This window comes from Triplophysa dalaica, chromosome 20, assembly GCF_015846415.1.
Source record: "Triplophysa dalaica isolate WHDGS20190420 chromosome 20, ASM1584641v1, whole genome shotgun sequence".
NCBI lineage: Eukaryota > Metazoa > Chordata > Actinopteri > Cypriniformes > Nemacheilidae > Triplophysa > Triplophysa dalaica.
This window is the reverse complement of record NC_079561.1, coordinates 16,172,307-16,193,539: the sequence shown is the minus strand read 5'-3', so window position 1 is coordinate 16,193,539 and position 21,233 is coordinate 16,172,307. Positions and strand designations below refer to the sequence as shown.

The following is a 21,233-nucleotide window of genomic DNA, read 5'->3' as shown; positions in this document are numbered from 1 at the left end:
ACAATGCAAACTCGACTTACTGACTGATGAATCATCTTTAGTATTGGGTTTCATGGGTTATTAAGGAACTAATAACTGTTAATTACTTTTTCCCAGAACAAAAATTAAAGGAAGAGATTTTATTTTTAGAAAATTGCATTTACATATGATGTGGTTGAATTACATATTGTATTGTATTGTATTGGACCTTTTAGATCAATATAGACAGGTATGCATTAGAAACGACAAGTTCATTTGGTTGAAATATATATGAAAATATATGCATTGATTAATGAAATGTTACATCTTGAAATGTTTAAAAATTTAATTTAAGTTGCTTCATTAAGTCCATGTCATCAAGGTTGATAAAAAATTCTAGAAGAAACACAGTTCGTGTTAATGTCATTATTGAGTATATTCACCATTAAGTAGCCACACTTTTAATTTACGTGTCATAAAGCACTCACATGCACATTTTTGTCAAGCGTTTCCTCGTTAGCCTTTACGATATTTCAAACTTTTTTATAAACCGATTCAAAAGAGTGTGTGCAAACATTTGACTCCTGGTTTGTGCGGGCATTAATGGAAATGCAAAGCGTGATTTATCCACATAACTTTGTCGCATCAACAGGAACAGAACCCCAAAATAAGTCTGAACCAGTGATTTATCCATCATGTGACGCTCGCCGGACCAATCAGCGCTAGACCTCACAGGCCGGAAATGGTGCCCAGTTAAATGTCCTACATTCCTTTCCAAGTGTCAATCATATTTCTGTGCGATGTCCTTGCAGAATATTAATGTTTTAACGATGTGCCTGACGGTTTGTTGGACTATTTCTGCATTTATCGGTCTCTGAAAGCTCGTCGGCTCGAACAATGCAGTGTTTCAAAGCCGCAGATTGTCCTAAAAAAGAAAAACAATGAGGCCTTTTCCAGAAAATGCGGAGGAAGTCTCAGGCTGAGAGCAGGTGAGTTACAAAGACCAGCTGATCTGACACAACGTTGGCTTGCACATGCTGAGGAAATGCAAGGTTTTATGCAATCTTGTTGCATCCCATATGTGTTTTAAGGAGGGGTTTTATGCAACCAGCGATCTGTGTCACGATCTTTTCAATGCCGTATTTGCACGACCTGCATAACTGTTTCTTTATAAAATTCATACTGTTGTAAATATCTATGTCATATGTTCTGCAGTTGACATCTTAGACGACACTGTCCGATTATATAAAATATGTTTTGTTATGCTTTGGCTTGTACATTTGAAATCCGTGCATGTAGTAATTCAGTTAGAGATTATATCAAATACTAAAAACCCACCTCTGCCACACCTCCTTATTATCCGTTGCTATGACGACAACTCCTGGCTACAGCCATTACTATAGCAACGACCCTAGATAACATAACAGAATCTATGGGAACCTCATGATATATAGTAGGAACTGAAATTCCATAGTGTGTTTATACGTAAATTTTAGATTTGAGTTAGATGTTACCTAACCGTTCATAATTTATTCACCCTCAAAACCTGTATATGACTCTTTCTTCTGTCGAACACAAAAGAAAATATGTCTCAGTAGTAAATAATAATGAAAATATGAATAGTTTTCTCTTACACACCAATCATTTTTGGGTGAACTATGCTTTAAATAAATAAAGTCACCAAAGATTTTTTCCACATTTCACATTCTTGGAATTTTCCAGGTATGTCCTCACAACTCCAAGCGTTTTCCTCCCCCTCTGTGTCCTCCAGTGGCCTCTCCCGCTCTAAGAAACTAAAGTTGGAAAACCCTGTGTGGAACATAAGCAGCCAATCAGACGAGAGCACCTGCTACCAGCAGAGCCCGAGTCAGACTAATGGCTCCTCCCCCTCTACATCCCTCTTCAACTACTCCTCCAGCCTGGTCGTACCACGGGAGCAGACTGTGGTACGTGCCGCCGACAGCACAGGCAGCGTTCCGGAGCCCTCGTCGTCCTCTTCTTCATCGTCCCTATCAAGTCGGCATGGAAAAGACGCGGGCTCCACCTCCCTGGCCTCCGAGGGTAACAGGAAACGGGGCAGTCTGAAGAGGAAGAGCGAGGAGGTGGACAGCAGCGACAGCGTGCAGATCTTAGAGGAGCTCTCGGCTCCTGTGCTCCCCAACCGTGTTCCCAGAGGCAACGCTACAGCTCAGTCCATCACTCATTCCGCGTCTACCACCAAGAGCAGCAACTCTCACAGTGAAGGTGACTATCAGCTGGTTCAACACGAGATCCTTTGCTCTGTGTCCAACAGCTATGAAGTTCTTGAGTTCCTGGGACGTGGGACGTTCGGACAGGTCGCCAAATGCTGGAAACGTGGGACTAATGAAATAGTGGCCATTAAGATTCTCAAGAATCATCCGTCGTATGCCCGCCAGGGTCAGATAGAGGTGAGTACTGCTTTGATAAAGAAGAGCTTTAGCTGTGCTATGACGTGATGTTTCCACCAGGTTATATACTGTAAATCATCTTTTTTTAAGGTGAGCATCTTGAGCCGTCTGAGCACAGAGAACGCAGATGAATTCAACTTTGTGCGCTCCTACGAGTGCTTCCAGCACAAGAACCACACCTGCCTCGTGTTCGAGATGTTGGAACAGAACCTCTATGACTTCCTCAAGCACAGCAAGTTCAGTCCACTGCTTCTGAAGTGCATCCGGCCGGTCCTGCAGCAGGTGGCCACGGCTCTGATGAAGCTGAAGAGTTTGGGTCTCATTCATGCCGATCTGAAGCCTGAGAACATCATGCTGGTGGACCCCATCAGACAACCATACAAAGTCAAAGTCATTGACTTCGGTTCCGCCAGCCACGTGTCTAAAGCAGTGTGCTCTACCTACCTCCAGTCTAGATACTACAGGTGAGCGGCAGATCCATACGGTCACTTAAATATTGTGCATTGCTGTCTAAACCTTTCTTTGTGTCTGTTGAAGTCAAAAGAAATCACGTTGACGTCTCACTCAAAATCGTATTAGACAGCTCAACTTATAAATCTTTGTTATAAACTTTTTTGTAAATTGGAATAAGGTAAGGAGACTGATAATTATTTTACAAAAAATATACGGATTTGAGAGCTTGCTTATGTTTTCTATATCTTGTCTCACATATGAATAAATAATAATAATAATAAAGTAAAAACATTTCACTTATTTAATCATATTCAATTAGAAACGGAAATCTGTCATTTTAAAGGGATAGTTAACCCAAAAATGAAAATCCTGTCCTCATTTATGTATTCTGTAAAACTGCTTTGCAACAATGCACATTGAATTAAATTACATTAAAGGAACAGTTTCATTCACCCAAAATTGACATTTCTATCATGAATTACTCACCCTCTAGTTGTTCCAAACCTGTATACAATTCTTTATTTGGTTGAACAGAAAGAAAGATATTTGGAAGAATGTTAGCAACTGACAGCTCTGAGGCACCATTGACTACCATTCCATTCCATTCCATTTTCTACCGCTTATCCGAACTACCTCGGGTCACGGGGAGCCTGCGCCTATCTCAGGAGTCATCGGGCATCAAGGCAGGATACACCCTGGATGGAGTGCCAACCCATCGCAGGGCACACACACTCACTCATTCACTCACGCACTCACACCCTACAGACAATTTTTCCAGAGATGCCAATCAACCTACCATGCATGTCTTTGGACCAGGGGAGGAAACCGGAGTACCCGGAGGAAACCCCGAGGCACGGGGAGAACATGCAAACTCCACACACACAAGTCGGAAGCGGGAATCGAACCCCCAACCCTGGAGGTGTGAGGCGAACGTGCTAACCACTAAGCCACCGTGCCCCCCACCATTGACTACCACAGTACAAATTTTTTAATGATATTCAAAGGTTTGGTTTTCTAAATTTCTCAAAAAATCTTCTGAAATATATTTCATAAGAGCAAAACAAATTACAAAATCCATCTACGATAACCATCGTAGTCAATTGTGGCCCAGAAAGTGTCGGTTGCTAACATTCTTGCAAATATCTTTCTTTGTATTTAACCAAACAAAGCAATTTACACTTGTTTAGAACAACTAGAGGGTGAGTAATTCATGATAGAAATGTATTTTTGGATGAATGAATCTATCCGTTTGATGAGTGTGCATTGTTGCAAAGCAGTTTTGCAGAAAACATGCGCAGATGTTCATAATGTGATCTCACATGTTTACATCTTTATTTTGTTGGTTTTGGTGCAGAGCTCCAGAGATTATTCTTGGTCTGCCGTTTTGTGAGGCCATTGACATGTGGTCACTGGGTTGTGTCATAGCGGAGCTGTTTCTGGGCTGGCCTTTATATCCTGGAGCTTCAGAGTACGATCAGGTCAGTAAAAAGGTCACATTTTGCTGCTGTTTTTTTGCCATAAATAATTTTTTGTCACCCTTTATGTTTGTCACTGGGTTTTGCAAAATATCTAAGGATTAAACAATTCATTAAAAAGGTTTAGTGTTTTTTTTCCTTTTTCTGATAACAGCAAATTTGGACATACAAGGTTTCCGAACGACTCCAACTATTTGCTGATAATTTGAGCTTTTGTTTACACCAAATTGATGGAGATGGCGGTAGATTTAGGTGTTGACCAAACCTATGCTTATAAAAAAGGCCTGAGATATCAGTACTTTATTTACAAATTGTAAATAAGGTATAAAAAAAGTCAGTAGTTATCTTATATGTGTGTCCTGTATTATATAATCATATCGTTGTGTATTCTTGTATTTGCATCAGATTCGGTATATTTCTCAGACTCAAGGATTGCCAGCCGAGTATCTCTTGAGCGCAGGCACTAAAACCAGCCGATTCTTCAACAGAGGTCCAGACTCCAGCTATCCTCTCTGGAGACTCAAGGCATGCTCTACATAGCTAACCGTGTGTTTTATTTCAGAAGGCATCAGTTTATGAGTAAATCCTTACTGGTCTATTTCTGTTTTCAGACTCCTGCAGAGCATGAAGCAGAGTATGGCATCAAGTCCAAAGAGGCTCGCAAATACATCTTTAACTGCCTCGATGACATGATGCAGGTAATGATGTTTGCAAGAAAAGATGATCTGATCAGATGATGGAATAAATTTGATTCTCAACTAAAATGTCAAAAACAATGCCTGTCAAAAGAAATTGTGTACTGCATGATTCGTAACCATGAATTAAACTGTAGATTTTCTCTAAACCATAAAGTTTTTAAAGGAGGCCACAGTGTGGAAAACAAGTTGTTTTTGCTCATTTTACATTTTAAAAATAGGGAGTTAGACTATTTACATTTATATTTAGTCATTAAGCAGACGCTTTTATCCAAAGCGACTTACAAAGAGTTTTAAGGAGCAATAAGCGATATGTCATACAGGAGCTATAATCGGTAGGTGCCAATACAAAGTTACTGGTTTCAACAAAAGCTAAACCACTACCTGTTAAGAGAAAGAGAGGGTTAGCTTTATTTCATTTATATTTTGTCTGTCAAGTATTCACATAAGAGATGGGTTTTAAGTCGTTTTTTTGAAGGTTGTGAGAGATTTAGATTTATTTATATAAAAAAGCCACAAAATTGGGTCATTCAAACATCCAAACCTTGCAACGCAAAAAAATCCATAATAAGCCAAAGCAATAAGCTTTGCGTGTTACCAAAAAATACAGACTGACATGGTTTAATTGCCTTTCATGTTTCACTTTAGGTCAACATGACTACTTTGGAAGGCACAGACATCTTGGCAGAGAAGGCTGATAGGAGAGAGTTCATTGACCTGCTGAAGAAGATGCTAACACTAGACGCAGACAAGAGGATCACGCCCACCAGGACCCTGAACCACCCATTTGTGACGATGGCTCACCTTCTTCACTTCCCGCACAGCTCACAGTAAGTACCCGACGATGATCTTTCACATTACAAACAGCGTATGTAATCTTTGAAGGACTTTCAACATCTCCATCTCTCGGTGTGTAGCGTGAAATCCTGTTTCCAGAACATGGAGATCTGTAAGCGCAGGTGTACAGTCTTCGACAACAACAAGAACCTGTTCACCAGCCATAACGGCCCCAGCGCAGCTACCAACCTCACCGTCACCTTCAGCAGTCAGCTAAATCAGCACAATCAGGTGTGTACTAAGGCCCAGATGCACTGTGGGAAATTTGATTTGATTGTAATTCAAAATTGCTTTAAACTGAAAATGACTGAAACATAATTTTTTTTTGCATGAACTGATCCTTGAAGAATTATGCAAAAAAATGGCACATGTCCTGCCAAGACGCAGTAGCGTGCATTATAGCATAGTACTGTATGTGCATGCCCGCTGTGTATTTAGATGTTTAGTGCCATTTCTGTACATAGACTGCGATGTTAAGAATCTCCCTCTTATTCCATAACCACCAGATGGCCTCCACGGGGGGTCAGTCCTTGTCTCTGAGCAGCAACGTTCCTTTATTGAACTACCAGCCTGGTCTGTACCAGCAGGCCACTATAAATATACCAGGCCTGGCCCAGCAGAGCGTCCCTTTACAAGCTCGCTCCACTCAACTGTGTGCCCAGTCTGAGCCCTTCCAGCAAACCCTCATTGTGTGCCCTCCTACCATACAGGGTGAGCTCCAACCCCTTTTACCTAACCATTCTTCCCTCTTATACCTCCACCCTGCTATCCTATTAAGACCTTCATTGCTCAGGAAATGTCGTTGCAATGTGATATTCTGTAAGTAATTAAGATGGTACTTTTAATTAAGGATTCCCGATACGGACATTTTGGCCGATAACGGTTACTTATCATTCTTTAATATTGAATACCCATAATCAGTATGATGGCTGATATACAGTATCTTAATATTATTATAAAATTCCCTAAGACTGAAACAAAAGGCAAAAAGTGGACAACTGCGATTATTTGAAAACATTGACTGGAGAAAACAGGGTAACCGTTACTTCTATCCAAGCCTACTTTAAACTAGTTAACGTTTCTTGAACCTTCAAACATTTCTGCCATATTTTTAATGTAATAAACAAATTATATATGTTCTTCCAGAGCAACCCAGATAAATGTTGTTAATAGCCACATGTCTAACAGGTCTCAAGACAGAAAGCATTCAGACAGCTATCGGCTTCAAACTATATTTTTTTGTTCCTATAATTTACACATTCATAAAGACGGTAACTTCTACATGCAGTACTTTACCTACATCGACATGTTTTGCTTACAGCAGTTATTGAATGATCACAAAAGAAAGATAGTACTGTACAGTATTTTAACTCTGAGCAGCATGCAGCTGAAGAAGTCTAACCAGAGGAATTGATTTATGATTTATTGGCTAAAATAATAATAACTGATAACATAAAAAATTACCGTTATGGCCGATAATTGATCGTGCATCCCTGTTTTTAATATGTCTAAAATTCATGGTGTTATTGCCATGCAGGCACAAATCCTTTTTTTGTGACTTCTTGGTTGTTGTTGCATTGTATAAATAACACAATTGTCATGTTTAATTCACCAGGACTGCAGACTTCCAATAAACAAGCTGGCTATCCGGTGAGAATGGATAACACTGTTCCCATAGTCCCTCAGAATCAGTCCACACAACCCTTGCACATTCAGCCCAGCATGCTGACACAGGTAGAGTCCAGAGCTAAATTTTATTTTTTTACACATAAGTTTTGAAGATACGTTGCAATTCAGTTCTAAATGTTCTGTTGGTTGTATTTGTTTTAACATTTGTCCAGTGTTAAAATTATTCTTTTTAAGAAGTGCTTCTGGATCAGTTTCTGGAGGTGTTTATGTCTTGCAAAATGGTCTATGATTCCTTCTTCATGTCTTTACTTCCATCACATTCTGTCTGTACTCCACTGTGTGGAGATTTTTCTTGACAAAACCAATTCTTGAAATACAGAAATTGTGTTCATTATTATTCTAATTAAAAACCACAACAATAATAAAATAGTACAATCACAAACTCACATTAATTAAACAAAAATGCACTGTCACTTCCTCTCTGAACATCACTGGCTGTGTGAAGCCGTCTATAGCTCATGTTAATCTGACTTAGACATCTGCACTGTTTTGGCAATATTATAATGATGATGGTGGAAAGTCTTGGCGAGTCACTTTCTCCATCAGCTCAGCCAGCGTTTTGTAACCCTGCCACCCTGTCCCTCCATCCTGAGTTCCTCCACACATCACTCTATCCCCTCCCCAGCCAGAGCGCCAGCACGCCACTGACGGTGGCTTCACTGCGGCTTCCGGCGGCGGGACTGACAGCGCTGGGCTCTCGGCTTCTGGAGAAGAGTCCCGCTATGCTGGTAAACCTCAGGCCTGCCGCATAAGCAACTATTTCCTCGTTTCCTGCCCATCTTCTTATTTCCTTCCACTTTACCTCTCATTGAGTTGCATGTCGGGCTGTAAATGTACCTTTACACAAGGTCTATGTTATTACCATGCAAAATTTGTAGGACTTCAATGCATATTACGAAGATGTTGCAGGATCATAGTTGCAACTTCAAGCTATAACATGAATTGTTGTGATTTGTAAAAAAGTTGAAGTGTCAGGCTTAGTTTCTTTTCTCTGTCATGATTTAACAACGCTGTTTTTCTAATGGGATCCATCGTGGACCCCGGGGCCTGATCCATTGAAGCATGGCTGCTTGGCTGTTTGCAATCCAAATGACACCTCAGTTGCAGACCAACTCCTGTGCCAACAGATGTCCTCATATTTTCCCCTTCTGCTGCTCACCAATCAGATCCTTTTTATTCATGATAACTGATAACCCTGTCAAGCTATATTGCTTTATTAATGAGTTATGAGTTATACTCCTAATGCAAATGTTACTCTCTTTCATGTGTCGTTTGATCACTTCTTCACGAATGGTCGATTCACCACTTTATTAGGACAGATACGCTTCTGCTGACATTTTGCTTTACAGTATAATATTTTTTAACTAACCTCTTAGTTCTTTTGATATTTAATTTAACCTTCCTAAATTTTTTGTTAAAAAGTGTTTTACTTGTGCATGATTTTTAAAAAGCTTTTTAGATATGATCACCTTTTATGTTCAAAGAGATAAATATTATACAAATGTATAGCCGTTATACAAAACCTGTTCATCCTGTGCTTATTGTGCATCTGTCAACCACATCGAATCAGTGTTTTCAAGGCGTTTAATAAAAATTCTGTCATTTATTCACGACCATGTGACTTTTTCTTCTGTGGTACACAAAAGAAGATATTTTTTGAAATTTCTCCGTGGTTTTGTGTCCATACAATAGACGTCAGTGGGGTCCAATCTTGTTCGGTTACCAACATTCTTCAAAATATCTTCTTTTGTGTTCTGCAGAAGAAAGAATGTCATACAGGTTTAGAATGACTTGAGAGTGAATATTTGGTTGAACTATCCCTTTAATTCAAAATAAATTTGTTGCGAGAACATAGTGATATACTGATAGTGGTAACATACATGTTTACGTGATTTTAAAAGCATTTGTTGACAACATGACAATTTTTATATTTTAGCATATAATTCTGTCATTCTATCAATTTATTAAAATGTAAAATGTGTATTAAACAGGTTGTATATACAATGAACCCAGTAAAATGAAATTTGGAGTCTAATTTTTTTTCATTAAATTTGTTATGTTGCTCAAAGATGACTTTATGTTTTGTTAATCTGTCTGTATGATTGTGTGTTTGTATTCAGCAAGGCTGGCCAGCGGGCACACAGCAAATCCTCATTCCCTCCTCATGGCAGCAGATGTCAGGCATGGCCATGCACAACCCCAGCCACCCTGTGCTGTCCAACTCCCCGCTGGTCTCAGACAACAACACCCAACAGAACACCAGTTGGAGGTCGACACACCTTCTTCACCAACACCTATTGCACTCTATTCCAGATTATTCCTGTATAAAATTACTTTATTAAAAAGGATTTAGTGTGAAACGTTTTGGTAGGCATAACATGTGTTTTCTGACCATGGCTGCACACCAAGTAAAAGGGTCGTTGTACAATCCTTATTCTCATAAAAGTGTTTGTTTAATGCTCTCTGTCAGGGGTCGACATGGAGGTCAGTGTGATGGGCGGCAGCAGCAGGGCTCTGCACAGGGTCGTAACGCCGGCGCACAGGTCTCACTCACGGGAGCAGTCAGGAGTCACACACAGCAGAATGAATCCAAGAAGTCAAAGGGTCGCCGTTGCGACAGCAGAGCCAGGTATCACTCCACCCACATTTCTAGATTCATCATGAATACTAATACGATGATGTCGGATTGCTCCATAATTTACAGCAGATGAAATTTCAAAGCTTACTCATCAATGATGGTGTAAACAGGTTCTATATAGAGGTTGGAAGGAAGGACGCGGGGTCGGCTCTTTCTGGGAGACGAGAGACTTTTATTTTGTTCCAAAATAAACTTAGCGCCACTGCGCTTAACAAAACTTCAATGGATAACTTTAAGGCGTAAGTCCACACGACTATTCCTGGTTGCTTCCGTATGATTCGGATAAAGTCCTCGAGTGCTCACAGCGTCTCCCAGTTGATCTCTCTCTCAGGTCCGGTGCAGACGTCACTAAACCACGCCCCCCTTGCCACATACCCCTACCGCCCGACTCAGGCCGAGGCCCCATCCGGACTGCAGCCTCCCCCCTCCTCCTCGAGAGGAAGTCGGCCACGACCATCTGAGACCCCGGTCTGTGGATCACCTGAAACTTAAAGGGCTGTAGCGCCAGATACCACCGGGTGATCCGCGCGTTGGTATCTTTCATGCGGTGGAGCCACTGGAGGGGAGCGTGGTCCGAATGGAGCGTGAATTTGCGCCCCAGGAGATAATAGCGGAGGGTGAGTATGGCCCACCTGATCGCCAGGCACTCTTTTTCGATGGTGCTGTACTTTGTCTCTCTTCTCGAGAGCTTCCGACTGAGGTACAACACCGGCCGTTCTTCACCCCCCGTCTCCTGGGACAAAACCGCCCCCACGCCCCGATCCGACGCATCCGTCTGCAACGAAAAAGGAAGAGAAAAATCAGGGGAGTGCAATAACGGTCCGCCACAGAGAGCAGCCTTCACTTTGGTAAAAGCCTGCTGGCATGGCTCCGGCCACTGGACGGTATCCGGTGCCTCCTTTCTAGTAAGGTCAGTCAGCGGGCTGGTGAGCTCCGAATAATTAGGTACAAACCTTCTATAGTATCTCGCCAGCCCCAGGAACTGCCTCACCTCCTTTTTGGTCTTGGGTCTCGGTGCGGTTGCAACTGCTGCCGTCTTATTAATTTGGGGACGCACCTGACCATGACCCAAGTGGAAGCCCAGATACCTTACCTCCACACGCCCAATTGCACACTTCTTCGGGTTAGCCGTCAGCCCGGCCCCTCTCAGCGATCTCAGGACCGCCCTCAGATGTTGCATATGCCGCTCCCAGTCGTTGCTATAGATACCGATATCGTCTAGATATGCCGCCGCATACCCCGCATGTGGTCGCAGCAGGCGGTCCATGAGGCGCTGGAAGGTGGCCGGAGCTCCGAATAAGCCGAATGGAAGTGTTACAAATTGGTGTAATCCAAACGGCGTGGTGAAGGCGGTTTTCTCTTTGGATAGGGGAGATAAGGGGATCTGCCAGTATCCTTTAGTTAAATCCAGTGTCGAAAAAAAACGAGCCGAGCCAAGTCGATCCAGCAACTCGTCAATCCGTGGCATCGGATATGCATCGAACTTCGACACAGCATTCACCCTTCTATAATCCACACAGAAACGGACTGAGCCGTCAGTTTTAGGGACCAAAACTATCGGGCTGGCCCAATCACTATGGGACTCTTCTATTACCCCCATCTCGAGCATTGCCTTTAATTCTTCCTGAACTACCTTCTTCTTGTGTTCAGGTAACCTATAGGGCCGGCTGCGAATCACCACGTCCGGTTTGGTCTCAATATGGTGCTCGATGAGATTGGTGCGACCGGGTAGGGGTGAGAACACATCCGCAAAATCTGCCTGCAACTTGGCTACCTCAGTGAGCTGGGAGGGTGAGAGGTGATCCCCCGGGGCCAGAGCAAGGGATGGAACTGGGTAGCTCGCTTCTGGTCCGAGATCATCCTCTCTGCTCACTACCGTCGCCAGCATCACTGGGTTCACCTCATTCCATTTTTTAAGGAGATTGAGATGATATACCTGATGTGCTCAGCTCCTATCCGACCGTACTACCTCATAATTGAGATCGCTTATTCGCCGTGTGACCTCAAAGGGCCCTTGCCACTTTGCGAGTAACTTGGAACTCGAGGTGGGGAGCAATACAAGCACTTTATCTCCCGGTGCAAATTTACGCAAGTTAGTACCCCTGTTATACTGTCGGCTCTGCCTATCCTGGGCCTGTAGCAAATTCTCCATGGAGAGCCGCCCCAGTGCATCGAGTTTTGCTCTAAGATCCAGGACATACTGAATTTGATTTTTGCTATCCGAGGGTCCGTCCTCCCAAGCTTCCCTTAGGACGTCCAACACCCCACGGGGCTGACGTCCATAGAATAACTCGAAGGGGGAAAACCCCGTGGAGGCTTGGGGGACCTCTCGTACCGCGAATAACAGGGGTTCGAGCCACCGATCCCAATTTTTGGCGTCTTCGTGTACGAACTTCCGGATCATTGTTTTCAAGGTGCGATTAAAGCGTTCGACCAACCCGTCCGTCTGTGGGTGGTAGACGCTGGTAGGAACTGCTTTAATGCCCAATAACCCGTATAGTTTGCGGAGGGTCCGTGACATAAACGCCGTGCCTTGATCTGTGAGAACCTCTTTCGGGATTCCCACATGGGAGATAATACGAAACAGGGCGTCCGCAACACTTATAGCCGAAATGCTGCGGAGAGCCACTGCCTCGGGATATCGTGTCGCATAGTCTACTATGACCAATGCGAAACCATGTCCTCGTGCCGACCGCTCTAATGGCCCGATCAGGTCCATACCAATTCTCTCGAAGGGGACCTGAACCAACGGAAGAGGACACAATGGTGCTTTAGGAGTGGCCGGTGGGTTTACCAGCTGACATTCAGGACAAGACGCGCACCATCTGCGCACGTTCTCGTGAATGACCGGCCAAAAGAAGCGGGCCATTAGGCGGTTTAATGTTGCTATTTGTCCTAAGTGACCCGCCATTGGATTACGGTGAGCCGTCTGAAAAAGCATTTCCCGGCGGCTCTTTGGGACAACTAACTGTGTTGTATCATTTGATTGAGTGTCTCGGGTCACTCGATACAACCTGTCTTTTAGAATGGCAAAATACGGGTAGACAAGCGGCTGTGTAGGGTTGAGACGCTGTCCGTCGATGGTACGAACCTGGCCAAACGCATTTTTGAGCGAGTCATCGTGAGACTGCTCCAAGGCAAAATCATCGCACCGAGAGAGATGTTGCCTCTCTACAGCACTACGTTCCCCTGGGGCAGTCGCCCGAGGTTCCGGCTCAGCCTCCCCCGCCTGCACAACCGCACTCTTCCGTCGCCCTTGACTTCCCGAGGAAACATCCGCACATAATTTCCCCAATAATACAGAAAACATCGGCCAATTCGTCCCCAAAATTAGCGGATGTTTGAGATGGGGATTAGCCGCCATCTCTACTCTATGCTTTTGACCCCTTAATTGTATGGGCATCGCCACTAGAGGATAGTTCAACAGATCCCCGTGTACACACCGTACCTTAACCATGCGGCTCTTATCCTTTGCCACGGACCGAATCAGGCGTTGGTGGATGGAGGTTTGGTTACAACCCGAATCCACCAAGGCCTGATATGTATTCCCCTTAATACTCACAGGTATTTGATACAGGCCGGCTGGATCGAGGGCAACCTGTGGGTCGTCGGGGACCCGGATCACCGTCCCGACCTCCATCACTGGACAGCGATCGATCGCGTGACCCGGCTCCCCGGACCGCCAACAGGTCGGCCCAGGCCTTTCCGCCGCCCTAGCGGCAGGAAATAGGCCGACGGATTGGTGAGGAGAGGCTTGTGGTGGAGGAGAGGTTGCAGGCTGGTGGTAACGGCCGGGTCCCCGGAAAGGCTGTCGTCCATTTCCCCCCGCATCTCTTAACCTTGGAGCGGGCCTGGGACTGAAGGATGCCGGAGACCTGGGAAGGGGTACAGGTCGGGGAGAGAGAGAGGAAGAAACAGAAGAAGAGAGAGAGAGAGGTGTTTGGGGTACGCCGACCCCGGGGCACGCCACCATCTGGTCCTCGGCCAACTGGATGGCCTCCGTCATAGACGCCGGCCGGTGGCACTGGACCCACTGGGCGGTCTTCGGCGGAAGCCGCGCCACGAACTGCTCCAGTGTCACTCGGTCGAGGATCTTGTCGACGTCGCCTCCGTCGGCCATCAGCCACTTGCGACAGGCGTCCCGGAGCTGCTGAGCCAGGGAGAACGGTTGGTCAGCTTCCCCCAGGTCCAAGGACCGGAACCGCTGCCGCTGTTGTTCGGAGCTCAGGCCGACCCTCTGAAGGATGGCTTTCTTGAGGTCTGCGTAGATTAACAGATTCTGAACTGGCAACTGTTGGGCGGCTAACTGTGCCTCGCCCGTCAGCAGGGGAATCAGCCGGGCCGACCAAACATCCTGCTGCCAGCCCGAAATCTCCGCAGACCTCTCGAAAAGTTCCAGAAAAGCCTCCGGGTCATCCTGAGGCCCCATTTTATGCTGCGGCATACTTACCGCTGGTGAGCTGGCCGATAGTCCCCTGGTGGTGGCTTCCTGGTCCAGCCAGCTCCGGAACGCCTCGCGGTCTTCCTGCTGGGCCTGGACGAGTGCTTGGAAGCGCCGTTCTTGGTCTTCACGAAGACCAAGCAGCGCTTGATGGTGTTCGCGATGAAGACCAGCGAGGGATTGGATCACGTCAGCAAATGGCGATCCTGGCTGGGACATGGCGGCGGCACTGGTCCTTCCTACCCGGGTTTCGGCACCAATGTAAACAGGTTCTATATAGAGGTTGGAAGGAAGGACGCGGGGTCGGCTCTTTCTGGGAGACGAGAGACTTTTATTTTGTTCCAAAATAAACTTAGAGCCACTGCGCTTAACAAAACTTCAATGGATAACTTTCAAGGCGTAAGTCCACACGACTATTCCTGGTTGCTTCCGTATGATTCGGATAAAGTCCTCGAGTGCTCACAGCATCTCCCAGTTGATCTCTCTCTCAGGTCCGGTGCAGACGTCACTAAACCACGCCCCCCTTGCCACAGATGGTAGTTTACATACATTTTTGATTATTTATAAACTAACAATAAGCATGTTATGACTTATTTATTGGATTGATATTGTTTATTTTAATTAAAATATTTTTTTTACAGATTTACTCTGTTGAAATACATTAGACATAAGAATGCATTGTTGATATAAAAAATTAAACGTCATTTAAAATGATTTAATGTAAAAGTATGATTCTGTTGCAGACCCGTGTCCTCTCTGCAGTCGGCCCCTTCAGCATCACACAACTGCGGTGATGCGTCCCAGCCAATCATCATCTCAGACACGCCAAGCCCTGCTGTCAGCATCATCACCATCCACAGTGACACAGAGGATGAGGACGACAGAAAGTCTCCACCGGAAAGGTACGTTCTCCTTTGCATCACAACCAAAACTCTTCATTCTGTGGTTATAGACTTATTTAAAACATTTTTGATTATTTTATTAAGACAAGACTTGTACTTGAAATCCACACACACCTCCTACATTTGCAAAATAACTCGATGTAGATAATCTTACTATAGCACAAACTAAGCATAAAGATCAATAAATTATCAATAAAACCAAATTCGTCATGACATGACAACATCTCAGCCAACACAAGGTGGAACAGGATTTTTAAACAGTTGATATTTTATCGTTCATGGAACCACATGGTATATCACACTAGAAATATAAAGCAATATTTTTACACATATTTTGACACTTGTGGCTGTTTAGGACAAAACATTTATTATTAACATGATGGAGATGTGATTCATAACTCAACACTTTATCATGTGCCTAGTTACTGTAGGATGAGGTGGAAAATAATTCATACACTTATCACAGCTTGATCAAAATAATCATGAGATGAATTGAGTTACCTGCTTCTTCTCAGCGGCAGCTGCAGCATGAACCAGCGAACCAACGTCATCAGCTGTGTGACGGTCCATGACTCCCAAGATTCAGACTCATCCACCAGCACTCCCCTCAGCCCCAGACACCTCCCAAACTTTAAAGAGAACTATGCGCGCTCCTCCAGATCTCTGGCTGTGGTCATGCCGTCAGTAAAATCGCGACTCTGGGATGAACCTTCGAAAGGTCAGTGTGCAAAACTTAATTCAGGTTTATGTTTGTTGGTAATACTTTTCTTTTTCTACGTATTCCACTTTTGCCCTCCACTTTGTCTCTCTGCGTTTTTATACAAGGTTGTTGGACATGTCGTAGTCATGGTTTGGACTGGATGTTTTCATGTAATTTCATTTTATGTTGACTTTGAATCAGTTTGACATTACTTTAGAATAGTTATTACTTTAGAATAGCTATAGCTACAGTACACAAGTGCAGAAGAATTCATACTTGTATTCATACTTGTATTCAATGTGCAGGGATGGGCATAAATACATGTAAATGTATTTAAAATACAAATACAAAATACTGTGTGGAAAAGTGTATTTAAATACAAATACAAAATACTGTGTGGAAAAATGTATTTAAATACAAATACAGTATTTTGTATTTTGAAAATACACAAAATACATGTGAAATTGGTGATTCAGTGCAGGTACCCCTATTAGGCTAAAATCTATCTGGGCCTATTCTAAATGCCAAAAAGCATGATGTGTTTAACTGCTAAGAAACTTTCGTTTTCATTTTATTTACCGCTTCCCTTCCCCTGCCTGGTAGGAAATACATAACTACAAAAAAAGACACTTTATAAAATGTTTTATTTTATTATGTTTTATCACCCACGGTGGCTTAACGGTTAGCACGTTCGCCTCACACCTCCAGGGTTGGGGGTTCGATTCCCGCTTCCGACTTGTGTGTGTGGAGTTTGCATGTTCTCCCTGTGCCTCGGGGGTTTCCTCCGGGACTCCGGTTTCCTCCCCTGGTCCAAAGATATGCATGGTAGGTTGATTGGCATCTCTGGAAAAATTGTCCGTAGGGTGTGAGTGTGTGAGCGAATGAGTGAGTGTGTGTGCCCTGCAATGGGTTGGCACTCCATCCAGGGTGTATCCTGCCTTGATGCCCCGTGACCCGAGGTAGTTCGGAAAAGCGGTAGAAAATGGATGGATGGATGTTTTATCACCATCATAACTTCAAACTCAGTAACAAAAATAGAAAGTTTGTCTAAAATAAAAAATAAATAAAATTAGAATTTGGCATTATTCAACCAAAGGTTGTTTTTTTTCTACTAAAAGCTAAAGATTTTGTGTGGTGTATCATTAATCAGTGTCATCACAGATGCACACAATCAATACAGATTGTTGGGTTGTAGCTACAGCTGAAGCTCACGTGCATGAATGTTAGGGCTGGGGAAGGGCGTGTCTGGCCTGAATTATGTTGGTTGATGCACGAAAACACCCTGATAAAAAGGTTGACTGGCTCAAAGTATTTTGAGTATTTTGAAAATACAAAAATACTCATCTTAAATGTATTTAAATACAAATTACATTAGATTTTTCCAAAGGCTTTAAAATACAAAATACAAAATACTATTTTGTATTTCAAATACGTATTTTAAATACATGTATTTGAAATACTGCCCATCCCTGTCAATGTGTCTCATGTACAGCTGCTTTGTAACAATGAAAATTGTAAAAAGCGCTATATAAATAAAGTTGAGTTGAGTTCAGTTGAGAAGAGTTAACAAATATGAACTAGTATCAATGCATGCTTTTTACAGGCATATATCGCAAATGGCTAGCTCCTTGAGTCAGTCAGTTTTTTCATTTCTTAAATGATTTCTGTACATGAACGGTGAAATATCGTACAAATCCAGGAAATTACTTGCAACAAATGAGTTACTTAATCTTCCACCCATAACAGTGCTCGACAAGAGACCACCTGTTTATGAGAGACGAAAATCTACATAGTACATTGGTAATATTATTTCAAAACCTCTTCACAATATTTCTTGTACTGAATTTCAGAACAAAGCAGTAATATTTCTGGAAAATCAAAGAAAGGGGTAAGCTCACAATCCAGTGGCAACCGGCATCAAAGGGGTTCGTCCAACAAAAATCAGCCTCTTAACCTGATCCAGGTAAGTTTAATGCACCACAGTGTAGTTTGTAGAGTTGTGCCTCCATTCATTTATGATGAAACTGGTGAAATGGATAAAAACTGACTAGAAACTAGGAACATAGCCGCATATTTAAAAAAGGGGGGACCAAGTGATTCATTGCTAATTCATTGCACCTACACAGGCACAGCAGTTAATGATGTCATCTCACGATCGTGCAGGGGGTGGATCCTTAAGACGCCAGCCCACCTACCCTCCAACCGGGCCCTCCCACTCCTACAGGCTACATGAGGCGTCACTCTTTGGTTCCACCTCCAGCCTGTACGCATACCCCGCCTCGGCCGCTCTGGCCTCCGTGTCTCAAGCAGTGGACCAGCTGCACAATTCGGCCAGTTCCTCTTCCTCCAGCCGCCATGCGCGCACCGCCGGGCCGTACTCCACCTCTCTGAGTCTTCTGCAGAAGAACAGTGTGATTGGCGTCATGTGCCCGACCTCAGCTGCATACCAGCAGCAGCTGTCTGCGCAGTCATACCAGCGTGCTGCAGCTTATCCCCTCAGTCAGAGAAAACTCAATCAGTTCCCTTACCTGTGAGGACACGTCTGACATGTGTGGTTTTAAATTGAGATGTCGTTGGAGGTGTATAGTTTCATTTCTTTATTTAGATTTTATAACAGCTTTTTATTTGTTTTAATCAGTTTCTTTAAGGCATTTCAAAGCTGCATAGCACATTAAATAGTCTTAACCTACTGTATAAGATGCTTAAATGTCCACATTTCCCCAAAAATGCTTTTGTTGAGAATTACATCACACAAACTTGATCATCAAAATTAATGATCCCGGTAAACAAATTTTTCTTCACCGAAGTTTCATACAGAAAATTAGCATACTGTGCACAGTATATATAATTTATTATATACTGCAGGAATAGTAAGATTAGCATCGTGGTGAATTTAGTATATTTGTAGCAGTATGCATTAAAAAACACTATTGGATATCTACAAAGCTGATCAGTCAGTTCAGGAGAATCCAGAAACATGTGCCCTCAATGGTCAGCTATACTTAAATGGATGTAAACCGTCTAAAAAAATAATTTTAAAAAGGCTAGACATTTAAAATAAGTGTTTAGTTGACAAATTAATGTTTTTAGATGTTTATCTTAGCTGTCTTTGCTACGTATGTGAGTCAGTGAGTAATGACTGCCAATATCTCTCCTTTAGCAGCTAAACTGGTATTTATAAACTCGATTAAAAAAATGTGTTGCAATGATACATAAATGCTGTCATTCTAAGAAAAATGGAACTGAACAGGTCAAACTGTGCAGGACGTGATCATTTTATACCGTTTTGTTCGTGCAAAGAAATTCCTAATATTATAATAATGTTTATCATTAGAATTCAGACAAACAGCTTTTAGGTCTAATCTAATCTCTTATAAAGGTGCGATTCACATTTTGCGGATAAAACTGGTGGAAAATGCGAGCCGCGCCGCTTTCTCTATTCTAATGATTGTGTGCGGGTTGAACTATTGCATAGAAAATGCGCCTGCTGCATGTTTACATTTAAAACGAACTTGCGCACGCAAAAGACGCAAAATTTGAATCGGCCCTTACTCATTCATTAAATTACGGTGTAGACAATTAATTTAAAATAGATTTCCATCTTTTGGTTTACAGTTGATATAATTAGTTTATGCATAAATTATCATGTTTAAATGTAAACATTAATGCGCTATCGATTTTTTAATTTAATGTGTGGACTAAAATGTTTTTATTAGGGCTGTCAAAGGAATAATCGCAATCAGTAAACATCCAGAATAAAATTTTGATATGTTTGTGGACTATGCATGTTAATTTTGTATTTATAAATGCATACACATAGACATCCATGTATACATTATTAGAAAATATTAACATGTGTTTATTTATATCAACCAATAATTGAAATTATCTATATATGTTTATTCATTGTTATATTTTTCTTAAATATATTTATGTAAGTTTTTATAAAACAAAAATGTATATGCATAGGAAACAGATTTGTATTATGTAAACGCACACTTTTAATCTAGATGCGATTAATCGTTTGACAGCCTTTTTTATTTAACAAATAATGATTTCCTTTCAATTCTTTGTATTAGTTTATAGACAATGTATAATTTGAACTAAATTTATTTAGATTGTACTCGCATATGTTTATATATTGTTTTTATTACAGACATTTTTGTATGCTTTTTTTAATCCATTACTCATGAAGCTGAACTAAAGATATTTGTCAGTGTGTTTTACGGTGCTGTCATGAATTGCTATGTTATGTCATTATAGCACAACGTATTGAAATGTCTTAACACCACGTCCTAACCAAGTACGACACAAAATTATACTCTGCACTTTCAGTGTCAGCTCAAAAACTCATGCAAAGAGAAAGTTTTAACCGCTGATGTCGCACCTGGTTTAAGACATGGCCTTGTGTAGGAACCTACTTGTGAGCACAGAAATACAAGTGAGACTTAAATAGATGGTTAACATTTTAACTGTTCATCTTGGTTGATCTTGTACCTTTCATAAATCGCTTTGTGTCATTCTAAACTTGTTGGATGTTTTTTCTTGTGAATTTGCCGGGGTTTTACTGAAGTCTTCGCTTTGGTGCAGTGATGGCTGGAGTGGAGTGCCGAATAGACTTCATCACAATAAACTTCAATCCACAACACACAGTGTGTGTGCGCTTGATACATTTTAGAGCTCAACAGCCAGTCTAGGTGATGAATGAACCATTCCCTCTGCTTACTACACTCATATCTGTAGGTTTATTTTTATAACCTCTCTAAGGGATTGTATTTTGGTGATAATTTATTGTCCCACACATTTTGGGGAGCAGCTTGTTTTTTTCTATAAGAAATGGTGCTGTTACAGACAGGCAGGGAATGAATCGGCCTTGTGTCTGTAGAATGCCGTTCTCTTTGCCTTAGAGTGCAAACCACTGTTCCCAAAATATAAGCATAAGGCATACACATGGCATCCATGGCATGGATATAAACCATTTTTAGAGCTTAACCATGTTTTTACTAAAGTAATGTG

At 42.5% G+C, this 21,233-nt stretch overlaps 1 protein-coding gene across 3 annotated transcripts; it reads left to right on the top strand.

The window, feature by feature from the left end:
• The first annotated feature begins 556 nt into the window (after positions 1–556).
• hipk1a (homeodomain interacting protein kinase 1a) lies at positions 557–20,865 on the top strand. 3 transcript variants are annotated; one of them, XM_056732589.1, is made up of 17 exons: positions 557–947; positions 1,681–2,387; positions 2,478–2,851; positions 4,195–4,318; positions 4,721–4,840; positions 4,927–5,013; positions 5,659–5,840; positions 5,928–6,078; positions 6,354–6,558; positions 7,463–7,581; positions 8,130–8,264; positions 9,657–9,805; positions 10,007–10,165; positions 15,359–15,517; positions 16,033–16,235; positions 18,068–18,180; positions 18,381–18,531. In XM_056732589.1, exons 2-17 carry the CDS (start codon positions 1,683–1,685, stop codon positions 18,393–18,395), a joined length of 3,000 nt encoding a protein of 999 aa, XP_056588567.1. In that variant the 5' UTR covers positions 557–947; positions 1,681–1,682; the 3' UTR covers positions 18,396–18,531. The 3 variants fall into 3 exon arrangements, with proteins under 3 accessions (XP_056588567.1, XP_056588565.1, XP_056588566.1); XM_056732587.1 differs by having other exon boundaries at positions 561–947; positions 18,344–20,865; XM_056732588.1 differs by lacking the exon at positions 8,130–8,264 and having other exon boundaries at positions 563–947; positions 18,344–20,865.
• Positions 20,866–21,233: the final 368 nt, after the last annotated feature.

What these genes read in the sequence shown, in the direction of transcription:
- hipk1a (XM_056732587.1), top strand. Translation starts at nt 1,683, where the DNA reads ATGTCCTCACAACTCCAAGCGTTTTCCTCCCCCTCTGTGTCCTCCAGT. An exon ending in CGTTGCGACAGCAGAGCCAG is followed by an intron (nt 10,166 to 15,358) that starts GTATCACTCCAC and finishes ATTCTGTTGCAG; the next exon opens with ACCCGTGTCCTCTCTGCAGT. An exon ending in AGAAAGTCTCCACCGGAAAG is followed by an intron (nt 15,518 to 16,032) that starts GTACGTTCTCCT and finishes GCTTCTTCTCAG; the next exon opens with CGGCAGCTGCAGCATGAACC.